The sequence below is a fragment of the Morone saxatilis genome, unplaced genomic scaffold (assembly GCF_004916995.1).
Source record: "Morone saxatilis isolate NCDOM2014 unplaced genomic scaffold, NCSU_SB_2.0 Contig10, whole genome shotgun sequence".
In the NCBI taxonomy this organism is placed as follows: Eukaryota; Metazoa; Chordata; class Actinopteri; family Moronidae; genus Morone; species Morone saxatilis.
The window spans coordinates 6410706-6424583 of NW_023339652.1; the positions used below are offsets into that span (position 1 = coordinate 6410706).

Here is a 13878-nt window from a genome sequence, read left to right on the forward strand (position 1 = left end):
AAATTTCATCTTCCAATATTATGGTCTACATGTTGTTTATGGACTTCTACATATTGACAAGTCTGTAATCATTTTTTATGTTTTTAAAATATATAAAGTGTCTTTTAAGCCCTAAATTCTCAAATATTACCCTGGACGGGACCTTGATGTCCTCAACCCTGTACTCAACCTCCAAGATGTCACTGAGACATGCTATCTGCTGATCAATATTACCATTCAATTGGCCTGTAATGTATTCTGACCTGGGCAATTTAAGTAACCTTACGTCAGTGATTCTTGGATCTGGAAAAATCGATGCAGGATTCTTCAAAGGGTTGAACCCCAATCACACCATTAGCAGACAATGCCTGAGAGGTTTCAGGGGTCTGCTGCTATCACAGAGGTCACAACCTGATAGTCTACACGGGAGAGGTAATTGATCATATTGACATGAGCCTGGAGAAGGTAGATACATACAAGCTAACAAACAAAGATGGACCAATCACATGCAGTTGCTAAGGCTTAAGAGAAGAAGCTCCTTTGAGTGCAACTGCAGAGCCTCTTCTTTTATTAGGCCGAATCACTGACACTTGTGCACTATTTATTCTCTCTGACTGTCTTTTTTTCTTGTAGTCTCGCCTTCTAACATCTGGATATAGCAAGAGGGGAGTGAAAGTAAGGACAGAATGGGTAGGAAAGAAGAGACGAAAACAGATGATGAGAGGTAATCTGAGGTCAAGGGACTGCGAATATGGCCAGAGAGTGAAAAGGGATACGAGGGCGATGAAAGGGATATTTAGACCAGTCAATGTATATTAAAAAGGAGCAGAGAGACTGATGAAAGCGTTTTCAGTCCCTTCCTTCTCCATCATTAAAACTATGTGCTAGCTTGAGCACAGACAGTGACTGGACTGTTGTTTCCCTCACTGGGTTTTATGCTCCAGTGAGTCGACCAGCTTCCAACCTCCCCTCCAGTGGGAAACAGAGAAAAGGCTTTTTGTCTCCAGTGTCCTGACTGAGAGAGGTCGTTGTTAATGTCCCCAATCACTGACGCTTTCCACTTACCCGTTATTGTTGCACTGGTTTCTTTGCAAAAATGTCATTTTGTTGCAGCTGTCGTCCTTATTCTGTGGTCACTCTTGTGTTTAAGGAGGTCAGTGTGTTCAGGAGAGGGTGATTCAAGGAAAAAATCTGATCTGATTTGCAGTAAAAGTGAAATAATCTCAATACCACAGGGAGATGGTTTGCTCTTAGATTTTTTACGACTCGTTGCTAGATGAAGTAACTTGACGGTGGGACGGTTTACACTCGAAACCAAACAAATATTTAAATTCCAACAGAAATCAGATTATTTGTTAAATTCTCGTTGTAGTGACAGCAAACTGCAGAGAGAGGGGGATAGCTGTGAGAAAGCACAGCTCCGTTAGCCGTATGTGTGGTGGCTAATCCGTTAATCAAGCCTGTTCAATCTGGGCTAACGGGACTGTTAACAGGATTAGTGCATTGATCGACACACACACACACAGAAGACACAAACACAGTGGCCCAGACAGACACTGGAGGCGCCCCAAATCACTTCATACTACTGGTAAAATAAAAAAAATCAAGACCAGAGGGTAAGTAACCCTCATTGGATGCTCTTGCCACTCAATGACACCGCAAGGAGAGATGGGAAGAACGAGATCATGATCACTCAGAAAGCTTTTTGAGTAAATTTGAATAGGATTGCGCTTAAATGAATGCGTGGTTAGTGCGATGTATGGAAAGAGAGGAAAGGGGTGCAGAGAGGCTGTACATTGTGGTAGCTCAACACTTCTCCTGTCAGGATATACAGCTGCTGTGAATATAATTTAAATGCAAATGGGGCGATACTGCAGTCAAGCATCACAGAGAGAGTGAGAGTGTGAGTTTGTGTTTTAACAATAATGGTCGGGTTGCATTCAAATTCTCACCCATTCAGGGATAACAATATAATCTTCTTCCACAGGCTCCAAAACAGCTGTTTGTGTGTGTTTGTGTGTGTGTGTGAGTACACATCCACGTGCATGTGGATTTTATTTATTTTATTTTTGGATGAGTGTGTGTGGGTGACTACTGCTGCTGCGGCTCTGTGTTGCCATGGTGACAGTTGAACTTCAAGCTGAGGTTGAGGCTTCTACTGTAGTTGAAGTAGATGCTGTTGCATAAGACAAAGTGTAACACAGATACACACACACACACACACATAGATACGCACTATGTTGGGCAATTACTGTGCTCCCCCCCGGAGTATGTGCGTCCTGTATGTGATGAAACAGCAGTGTGGTGTCACGCTATTGTCCCTCAGGAGACAGACAGGGATAGACACAGCAGCATAATAATGAATATATCATAACCTGTACTACATAAAGCAAAAACAAAAAAACAAAACAATATCTAGGTCGATTCGTGTTTTTTATAGTTTAATCAAAAGTCATCAAATCTTTAAAATTTCAGAATTGCAAATTCTTTTTCTTTCTATGAACTCTTTGATTAATTGCCTCATCATTTCATTACATTTACACTGGCGGAAAGAAAAAACTACACTACACACTAAACAAGTTATTTAAAAGCCTGAGAATGAGACAGATGTATATACAGTAATGTCACCTGTTTTCAATTTAGTTTAATTATTTACAAGAATGTCAAGTGTAAATTTTCTTTTTACCAGTGGCGCAGTACAACTTATTCTCATTTAATGATATGACTTGTTTGCATTGGAAGCAAGTATTTCTTTCTCAAAATGACATGATCTTAATGCACCAAATTCAGCGAGCCAATGTCCTGTTTAGTGCAAAGAGACAGACACAGATTGAGGGAGGTGGAGATGTTGTAGTATCGCTGACATTGTGTGTCCATAAAGGACAGTGTGTGTAAGAGAGAAAGAGATAGTGAGCTGTGAAAGCCAGAAGAGAAGGAGAATAGAGGAGGGGAAAGATGAGTGAGTAAAAATTGGTGGAGGGAGCACGGGGAGGCCATAATATGCCAATTAGTTCCACTACCCGCTAGTCCCAGCTCTGCTCTCTGTTTCCCTTTGATCCGTCTAATTTTAACAATTAAAATACATTGTTTCCATGCAGAGAAGAACAGCGTAGGATGTCGTTTAACCCGTTGGTAGCTGCTGTTTTTTATTTAACATCGTCCCTTTTCCTTATTCACTGTATGACATAAAATTTAATTTATGAAACCTACTTATCACAACAAGAGGAGGTCTTTTTTGAGCTTGCTTGATACATTATATATCAGCTGTTTACATGCAGTATGCATACATACACTATTCATTACGGTTGGGTTTGATTTATTTATGTTCTGTCTGTGTGTTTAGATTCATGCACACACACATTGAACCAAAGTATGTGCATCCTACGACACTGTTCTTGTTGTTAGTTTGTATTTTAATGTTTCTCTAGCAGATGTGGGGCAGTAATTGGTGCAAGAGATGATGAAGTATGTGTGTATCTGTGTGTGAGTTGTGCTGACTCAAAGCAAGACTGTTGGGAAAATCATTAGACTCGCAGCAAGGCCTCGCATTGAGGCTAATTACCACCTATTGCCCTGAAGAGACACACACAAACACTCTCAGACTCACACATACCTTTATTGGAAGACCTCCAGAGGCAGGCCCATAAAACCAGGCAAAAGTTTGTTGTATACTCAAGTATGGGTGCCAGAAGGTGCAAACAACATCCCTGCAGAAGGCTGCCATGTTCCAGCTCATCTCTTTAGAAAACCCAGTAACTGGCACAGTCAGTGGACGCCTGGTGACCAGAGAAAGAATGAATGCTTTCATTGGAGTCCAAGTGTGTATGTGTATTTTGTCTCTGTTTGTGCCTGTGTAATGAGCGCCTGGGGGAAATCAATAGACTATTACAAATTTGCCACAATCTGATATTGTTGAATTTGCATTTCATGGCTCTCAGCTCTCATTAACAATGTTTTATCAAATGGTGCCCTTAACAAAGAACTGGAAAATCGGATACTAATACTTCTGGTTTGTGTTTGGTCTTTTCATTTTTAGTTTTAATCTTAGAAATCTTTCAAATGAATAGTTTGACATTTTGAGAAATACTCCTATTCGCTTTCTTGCTGAGAGTTAGATGAGACGATCAATACCTCTCTCGTGTGTGTGCTCTAAGTATGGAACTTGAGCTGTGTGGCAATTAGCTTAGCTTATAGCTATCATAACTTAGTAGCAGTGTTGCACATTCACTTTAATTTAACCGCCTCTGTCTGAGTATAAACTGCTCCACAAAAGAGGAATGGATTATGAGACATGAGGCGATGGTAAAAATGTGTCTTTTGAATGAACTGTATGGACAGACTGTCCTGTTAGCGATGGAGCTGATCTAACCAACTGGGAAGCTTAAAGAGCCTTATTTTCCCTTACAGAGAAAATAGAAATAAGTTTGAGAGCTATTGTGACTGACAAGCGCTAGCCTGGCTCCTCCAGCTACAGTAGTCCAGGAAGTACCAAGTTTCTATACATATTTTCTGAAAAACATACAGATATATTTCTCTCAATTTCAGGTCAGACCAGGCCATATATCCTATCTTTTGGGGCAAAATTCTGATCATTAAAATTACGTAGTTTTGTTTTTGAAATTGTTAGTATTTGGGTGCCCAGTTAGCTCAGTAGAGCTGGCGAACCATTGTACGGAGTACATATAAAAGAATTGTTAGTATTTATTTAGATAACTGAGACCAACTCCCTTAAATCCTTAGGCCTGATTATTAAATATTTATAGCAATTGTTTAATGTTCTAGGATTTTACAGGTCAAAACTTATAATTTGCTTTTTGCTTTAAGTCTCAAATCCTCATTTTTGTGACTTACTCTCGAGTCCCAAGTCTACATCTCTTACTTGATACTCTGCTTCAGGGCATATTAGATTCTTTTTAATTTGACTGAAAGAAAAGGATAGAGTAGTAAGTTACTACAAGAGCACCAGTTAATTGAATCAGTCTGTCCCTGCCTGCCTCTCTCTCTTTTTATGATCTTTGTGTGTGTTTACTTCACTTGCTGTTATGTGTTTTACCTTAAAGGAACGATATATCACTCTATGAGCATGTTAATGTCACAACACGACTAACAGCTTCAACAGAGCCATCCAAGTTATATAATAATAATAATATGCTGTATGCATGTGCTCAGGGGCATTTTATGTCATTATGCACTCATTAGTACTTCCCTGAGTGCTCTGTAGTGCACACCGGTCTTTTTCTCTGTGAAACTTTTCTCTGGATAGCAGTATTATCTTCCATTTGAGGCTCATGATGATGATGGTGATAATCTGTTACCTTTTAAGTAGTTTTTTTGCAGATACAATCTCGTTATTATCCAGTCTGAAAGCCTTTGAACTCTTGCTCTTTGTAAAAGCTGTTTCAAATTATGCAAATGAAAGTGAGAGTCATCATTTTTTTGTGAGCACAGTGTATTTACAGAGAACACAAAAACCAGTCTTGTTAATTTATTCTTGTGTCTTCCATCACAATTTCCATCAAAGAGTCCTTAAGTGATGTCTTCAAATTGATTGTTTTGTCCAACTGTCCAACACCCAAAGATATTGAATTTACATGATATATGAGAGAAAATCCTCTCATTTCAGAAGTTGGAACTAGTAATGTTTTTTTTTTATATCTTTCTTCCTGATAAATAACTTAAATGATTAATTTTCTGTGGATCGATCATCGTTTCCGTGATAATTTTTTGTGCACAACATCTACAAACTACTACTACTACTATCTTCATTTATTGAACTTTAATGTCTAATATCTGTGTATTTATCCAGGTATTGAAGATCAGTCTCATCGGACACAGAAAACGGATCTTGGCCTCATTGGGGGACCGGCTACACGAAGACACCCCACAAAAACCTCCGCGGGCAATCTCCCTAAGGGTGAGTGAGCAGACAGCATGTGTTGTTTGAACCATAAAAACCCTCAAGCAACATGTATCGAAATTACTATGAATACATCAGACAGAGAAGGAAGGCACTAGTTTCTTCCCAGATGGCTGTGTGTTTCTCTTAGGGAGCTACAGCCTCCCCACTGCTGCAGTTACCACCCAACTGATTACCCAAATCTCTCAGGCAGGCACAAAATGGCCGACCCACTGCAGTTTCCTCCCTGCCGGCTTGTCCTGGATACTAATCACAAGGAACTGGCTTTCCCTCTCCCATTGGGGCTACGCTCTAATGTCCTTATAATAGTCTCTTGCTCTTTGTACTGTGAAGCTAAAGGAGGCCTTCTGCTTCTGAGATGACGCTGAATGTGTCGACCTGGTCAATTCTGCTCCTTTCTGTACCTTTTAAAAAGCCTAAACTGTCCACTGTGTCTCAACATTTCCATCAGAAAATGTCAGTTACATACTGAGCCTCAAAGTGTAAGTGTAAAAATCATAACTTTGCCTTAGAATGAGAGAATACAAACAGAGAAAAGCAGCAAATGTTTAGCATCTCTGCTTGATAAAGGATTCTCTTGATCAACAAATCGATTTATCGACTAGTTGTTTCAGCCCTAATTTAACTCCATTCAAGAAAATTCAATTCAAGAAAAGAGGTGCCACTGGCATGTAATTGAAGAAAAGCAAGATTATACTTAATACAGCGTAAAATGATGTGTTTAAGCAGCTTCCAGTGTGTGAGCAGAGGGCTGTGTTTACTCTGTAATACAGTACAAACCGTGGCTGACAGCTGAGTGTGTTAGGACAAATGACTCTGGATGAGAACTGAAACGCAAAGTTTTTACACGTCAGCTTCCGCAGCCCGGAAATAAGCCTCTTCTATTAAGACTCTTCACATATGTAATCAACTGAAAGTGAATGACCTCTCAGGAGAAATAAGCTGACTTTCGAGTGTGTAAGACCATTACACCATTAAAACATATAAAAGTTCTAATTCTTTGGGGAATTTTAGTCTGCGTTCAGCTTGGAAAAACCTCTTAAATGAACATAATTTTCCACTTTAAGGATCGAGCCGATGCTTTTACTTAAAGTGACTCTGAGTAGGCAAAGCTTCAGTGTTGTGTTTACAGCCAATTGTGCTGATGGACCTGCTGAGACCTTCTTGTAACAGGACAGTGTCTTTGTCCTGATTATACAAAGCACTTTTGGATACTATTACTCAGCAGTAGCTGAAAAATAAAATGTGACAGTGCACAGCGAATGCAATTGCCCTACTTATTGTACTTGCAGCAGTGACACAGCACATTATGAAATGATGAATGAACCCTCTCTTGCTTCCTTCCCCCACCCCACCCGTCCTGTCCCAGGAGCCCGGCGGAAACCACACTCCTCCCCAGCTCAGCCCGTCAGTGGGCCAGGCAGCGTACACCGCGGGGGTCCCGGGCGGATCTCTGGACGTGCAGCACCTCATCATGCAGGCGGACGCCCGGCGCAGGCAGCGCAGCAATGACAACTACTTTGAGGACGTGCCGCGATCCAAGCTGGAACGACAGATGGCCCAAGTCAGCATGGTGAGGAAGGGAGGACAGGTTGGAGGGATGAATGGAGGCAGGGACTGGGAGAGAGGGATGGACTCAAGGAGAGTATTATGAATGGTAATAGTCAGAGATACAATTGGATGGATGGATGCTTAAAGGATGAGTTTGGTAACAAACACACCTTCTAATGTCTAATATTTCAAAGTTGTATCCTGTAATTTCACAAATTGGAAACAATAATAAACTAATAAGCTTTCACATTTCTAATCAGGGCGATAGAATATATCTTAACCATAAAAGAAGTATCTCAGTAATTAAATCCTGGTCCCTAATAGCTACAAGATGCAAGCCAGAAGTGTTCTGCCTATTTGGTTGTTGAAAATCTCCCATTAATAATCTGCAACATGCAGACAATCTGACACCAGCAGCCCTCTTTGCAGTTTAGAGCTCATATAAATTTTACAAATAAGGAAATAAGACATAAATTGCCTGAAACTTTGTGCTATAAAATGCTAAAATATGCAAACTGCAATCAGGCATAAACTACTGCTTTACAAATAAATGTTTATCTCCAGTAGTCTGTCTCAAACATCAAAGATGTAACTCCTTAATAGTTCTGCATAAACAAGACATACTTTTCAGAATAAGTGTTTCAACTTTTCAGCAATTTCACTCTCATCCAAACGCACAATTAGAACTTTATGACTTCCAATCAGCAACAGCACAATGACTCAGACACACACACACACACACACACTTGCACGTGTGCACGCATCTGAGGTAGCAGCTGTGTTTTGATTCAGTATGATTAGGGTCTTTTTGTGTCTCTGTGTGAATCACAGAGCTTATCAGTGCAGACTACCACACACTTATGGTTACCCTGCTGAATCTCTTAAGTGTGTGTGCGTCAGTGTATCCCCCCTTTTTTTAGAAACAACACTCTGAGGTGGCACTGATGAGTCAGCTTTGCCAGAATAGAAGGATAAGTATTTTAGAAAAGACGAAATATCTTCATTTTCCGTCTGAATACCCCTCTTCTCTGACTGTCGCCACATTTCTATGATTGGTTACCTCACAATTAACACTATTTCTTTTGGTCCTTAAGATAACACATAAAAACATTTAGTAACTGAAGATTTGCAGCTGAGTCCGTCCCAAGCAGGGTCAAAGGGTGTGAGAAAAAGTGGTGTAATGCTGTTAAGCTGGTTGAGTTTAGCGTAGCTTCGGCCAGTGCTTGTTTCTAAAGCCTTATCCCCAGGCTGTTAATCCAACATCTGATCGTCAGATCTCACCTCTACAGTGCCTCACCAACTATGTGATGGAATTACACACAAAAGCAATCAGATAGAACCCATAAACATACAGTCACAGGCTGTATGCATTACTCCTCACGCAAGAAAATCATCTGGTTTCATTTACTGAAGAATGAAAGACCATAAAACAAACTTAATTGTTATCCGCAGACATTTGAGAAGTATGCAGATAGGATTTTGGTATTTCCTTTGTGTAAAAGGTGAAAAAGCGGTTAGCAGCAGCAGCAAAGAGTCTTCAACTGAGCTAAAGAATGGGAACATTAAGAAGCCAAGCATAATTCATCCAAGTTTTATTTCCTCTTGGATGTTCTCTGAAGCGTGTCCCTTTGAAGGCATATTCATATTCATCAGCCAGGAAAAGCAGTTACATTATGAATTTACACACATTTATCTGGCCAACAAGTTATGTCAACATGGGATACACAGAACAAGTCCTTGATGTCATGTCCTATCTTATAATCTTGTGTGATCTGGCTTGTGTCCTGACATGCGATTGGTTGTCTTTTCAGGCAGGCGAATGGTGCGAGCCGATCACGTTGCGTCCGCCCAACGAGGCCACCTCGTCCACTCCAGTGCAGTACTGGCAGCATCACCCCGAGAAGCTCATCTTTCAATCCTGTGACTATGAAGCCTATGTAAGTCCTACCCCTTCACCTCACTTAACTCTGTGTGTGTGTAAATGTGTGTATTCACAGTTCAAATATGTGTATTTGCATGTAGACCTGCAACTAATTATTATATTTTCTTTATTAAATGACTGATTGTTTGGTCTATAAACATCAACAATTGTGAAAAAAGAAAACAGAGACAGAAATAAAACCAGCAAATATTCATACTTGAGAAGCTAGAACTAGTACATTTTGGGCCTTTTTGCGTAAAACACCTAATTTGGATAACAAACTATTGGCCTCAATGTTCTTTTTATTGCCTTGTCGATTAATTGACTAATAAATATACTCCTAAGGTAATAAGATTGAAGGTCAATGACCCTCAACTTCACCCTTTCAGTCAATACTGCACTCAGTTATGCTCAGCGCTTTGGTAAATTTAGACCTTTGCCAGTTACATTAAGGATGTTATATATCCACGTTACCACGGATACAGCCTTGCACCTCTTAAGTGGTTATATGCTCAGCATCCAGACTGCAATGAGAACTTAGTTGGAGCAGGTAAAACTGTGCAGAGAAAAAGCAATTTTGAGATGCCATTGGTTCTCAGAAATGCATGTTTTGATTGGTTCTGCAGCTCTGCGGTGAAGACCTGGAGTAAGATGTGAGCTAGATGATTAAGTAAGAGTGGGAAGGGCAAAGGAAGAACATAGTTGGAGAGAGATTGAAAAACAAACAGGGCGAAGAGAGGAGAAATCAAATGTGAATGAAAGCAAGAAATATGAGATACAGGCATTGAATAAGAGATAAGTATCCCAAGAGTGTGTCTTCCCTCAGTCAAATCCCTCCTTATTCGTTTTCTCACCTGAGAAGATTGATAGCAACACTGTGGACCATTAGGCTTCTGACAGATGTACAACTACACAGGCAATGTGTTTTGGATGTGTGGTGGGGAGCACACAACGGGTGGGCCATCGGGGGAAAATATGGAGGTGCTTTCATGGAGCCGTTTATGACAACATCTCTAATGCTCGCTGTCCCAGGACAACGGGCTCCAGAAAGTGAGATAAATGAGCGGGAGCCACAACAGAGGGAGAGGCAGAGCGCACAGTATGAATATTGGCAAGCTGGAGGGAGACAGAGAGTGAATAAGAATAAATTAGATAGAGAAGACAGTGATGAGAGGGAGTGAGGAAAGAGAGAAGTGTATTGTGTTTGTGTTAATAGAGAAAGCAGGATGGTAAAAAGCCAAAAGGACTGGAATAAAGGATGCATCAGCACTGTTCTCATTTTCATCTTGGGCTCGAAATAAACAAAACCTCCACTTTCAGCACCACCTCAGATGACATCTTAACTTTATTATGTCAGCTTTACAACCAGAGCTCGAAAATATTATCTGAAGTTATTACAAATCCATTTCCAGTAAAACCCTGCAGACATTCTAACATCATTACCACACTCTACATCATTAACGGCCAATGTTATCTCAACATTTACTCTCTGAGCTCCTTTATATTCATCTAAAAGCTTCTGTAGATACATCCAATATACAAAATATTAGGGCGTTCTTCCTGGTATTGAATTGCAGCCCATTTTTTTCTCTTTTTATTTATACCTAGTGTAGAAAAATCTATAAATCTATAAAGAACAATGTCTTTAACCTGGAGTGCCCCTTCATGAAAAGAGTAATCACCTCTTGTATTTTGTACAAATTTCAGAACCATTCAGATTTTATTGACGCAGTTCCATTCAAGCTCTGATATGACAGATACTGTTATGATTAATACCATGTCCTCATTCACGCTTCTGTCCATTTAAAAGACGGTCATGAAAAGTGCTACAAATACATGACAACATTATGGATAAGTTTACAATTTTTGTATCAAGTGTGTATCAACATTTATGTATGTGTAGGATAAATTGTAAAGACATTGGTGAGTTTCAGTGTGTCCAATATTGTGTCTTATGACCAAAATAGGTATTTTCCCCTCAGTCTTGGTTTAAATTTGTACTTTTAGCTAATTAGCAAATTTATTGTGTGCTAGAATTAGCCTTCTGACACTAACTAAGATGATGAACGTGGTAAGACATAATACCTGCATAAGATCAGTATGTTAGCATTGTCACTGTGACTGTTTTAGTGTGTTTGAAGCATTTAGCTCAAAGCACCACTGTGCCTAAGTAGAGCCTCACAGAGCTGCTAGTGTGGCTGTACATACTTAGTCCTGCTAGAAATCTACAGACATCTCTGAATTTTATCTGGAACTAATAAAAGACTTGTGTGTTTGTGTACACCAACAATTACTGCCACAGAGACACGGTAGACAAGAGAGCAGCTGGTCTTGTGTGCAACTGTAATGCAATTTCTAGGATAACTGCCAGCAACCCTGCCATAACAGCGATTTAAGATTGTTAGCTTGAATCAAGACAAAGTATTAACATGCGCAGATGACCTCCTTCTGATCTGCCAAGGACCAGACTCAGTCACAGTCTGTGCTACACAAAAAGTAAGTCAGCACGCAAAGCAATTTGCCCAAAAGCTTGCTTTGCCTTCATAATCAAATGCATCACTAATCAAATGTAAAATAAATCCTGTGGGGTAGATAATCAATTTTGGAGTCATGTGCTGTAGAGTTAAACAGATGAGACATAAAAAAAGCTGTAAATATTCTTCGTCTAATCCACTAAAAGCCTTGTTAGGGTCCCACTTTAAGGAATAAGGGCTCTTCCACAGGCAGGAAGGGCACTGCAAGGTGGTGGATGTCACACCCATTAAGTGCTCTAATGTCGACATAAACATTGTCCCTGTAAAACACTGTCACCATTAGTAGCTTCTTTATTAAATCAGATACTACGTGTGCAGAATATCTGTCCAGAGAGAAGGATCTGCCACACTTTGGTGTTAATGTCCCTCCAGGAGCCTCTCAAGTAAGCACTGCTGTGTGTGTCTGTGTGCATTTAATCAAACTCCATGTGCTGAATGTAAACATGGCACCCATGAATTACTCAAAATAGAAAAGGTTTCTTTCTTGTAGATAAGTATACTCCATAATTAATACTATAAATTAAAACACACACATTTATATTTTTGTCCGTTTATTTCATCAAGACAATAAAGACAAACAACAGTTCCATGTGCCTTTGTCCTCTTCTTTTTTTGGGAGAGAAGGCTGGTGTTTGTTATGTTATTTTAGACTTTGTATAAAACCTCCTACTCCTTGTCCTCCACATCCTCGTGGGTGAGCATTCAATTGTTGACTCTGTTAAAAGCCCAGGCTGAGTTCGTTACTTATCAGGGTTTAGTATGTAAACTGGTCAGATAATGGTAAGGAGGGAAGTAAGTGGTCGGTAAAGACTGACTGGTCTATGATGCTGTATCTGGAGTTGACAGCTGATGACTGTCCCTGCTAACTGTGTCGCAATCTTTTCTGTTTGAGAATGGAAGTAGGTGGGACACATCTTCATCTGGGAGGGGAACATTAGCCCAACATTAGTTTAAAATTGAGCTTTGCCCTTAATCTGCTAACAAAAAATCGCATCCACTGTTTGCATTTATCAGGCAAAAATGCCAAAGATTTACTGGTTGAAGCTTCACAAATGTGAGGCTACTGTTAACAAACTTTGGGAGGACCACTAGAATTGAAAATTAAGTTGAACAGGCTGCACAGTATGACTTCGTAAAGACAGAACACTAGTGTCTGTAGTGTCTGGCAGACATTAGGAGGTTAATATGGTGACAGAGTTTTATATACAGCCATAACAACACACTTGCATAATTCACTTTATATTCTCCTAAACATATGTTTGTGTGTCTTTTCCACAGTACCTGGGCTCCATGCTGGTGAAGGAGCTGAGAGGGACGGAGTCCACACAAGACGCTTGTGCCAAAATGAGGGTAAAGCACACCCTAACACACTTTATTTCTGCTATTGCTAGGAAAACTAACATTATAAACATCTATTGTTGGGAGCTGGGGACACAGCAACTTTGCTAAAAAAAAATCTGAAAAAGAAGCTACAAAAATAAGACCCAAGTTGTAATAAATTGGACATGAATGCATGTGGAAGGACCTTCAAATCTGGGACACAGTCTCATAGTCTGAGTGGCCTCACACTCACACTGGAACTTAAAATATCATGACGGTGGATTAAGTATATTGAGGGATTTATTTTAATATCCTTCCCTGTGTGTCTCAATAACCCCCTTTTACCTCAAATCACCTAATCTGTCCCTTTCACTTTGTGTCATTCTGCTGCTCCATTCTTTTCTTCCTCTCCCCAATTTCTCACCGCTGTTATCTGTCTCCTGCTATCATGTCTTCTCTTCCTGCTCGCTCACTCTCTCCATATTTTACTGTAACACTGACTCCCTCTCTCCTCTGGCCCTCAGTTCATATCTCTCTCTCATCCTGAGCTGCTGCAGTGTGAAGATACATTTTAATATTCATGAGCAAAGCTTTCTGTTCCTTTCCCCTCCTCCCGCTTTTCTTCTGTCTCAATATTTATGTTGCCACACAAGAGG

At 40.1% G+C, this 13878-nt stretch overlaps 1 protein-coding gene across 1 annotated transcript in view; it reads left to right on the forward strand.

The window, feature by feature from the left end:
* anks1b (ankyrin repeat and sterile alpha motif domain containing 1B) overlaps positions 1-13878 on the forward strand; it is a gene marked incomplete in the record, with an annotated part of 204431 nt that overhangs the window by 180886 nt on the left and 9667 nt on the right. Inside the window, 4 exon segments of the mRNA XM_035674093.1 lie at positions 5786-5893; positions 7266-7469; positions 9259-9384; positions 13181-13252. Coding sequence (XP_035529986.1) covers positions 5786-5893; positions 7266-7469; positions 9259-9384; positions 13181-13252 — 510 coding nt within the window.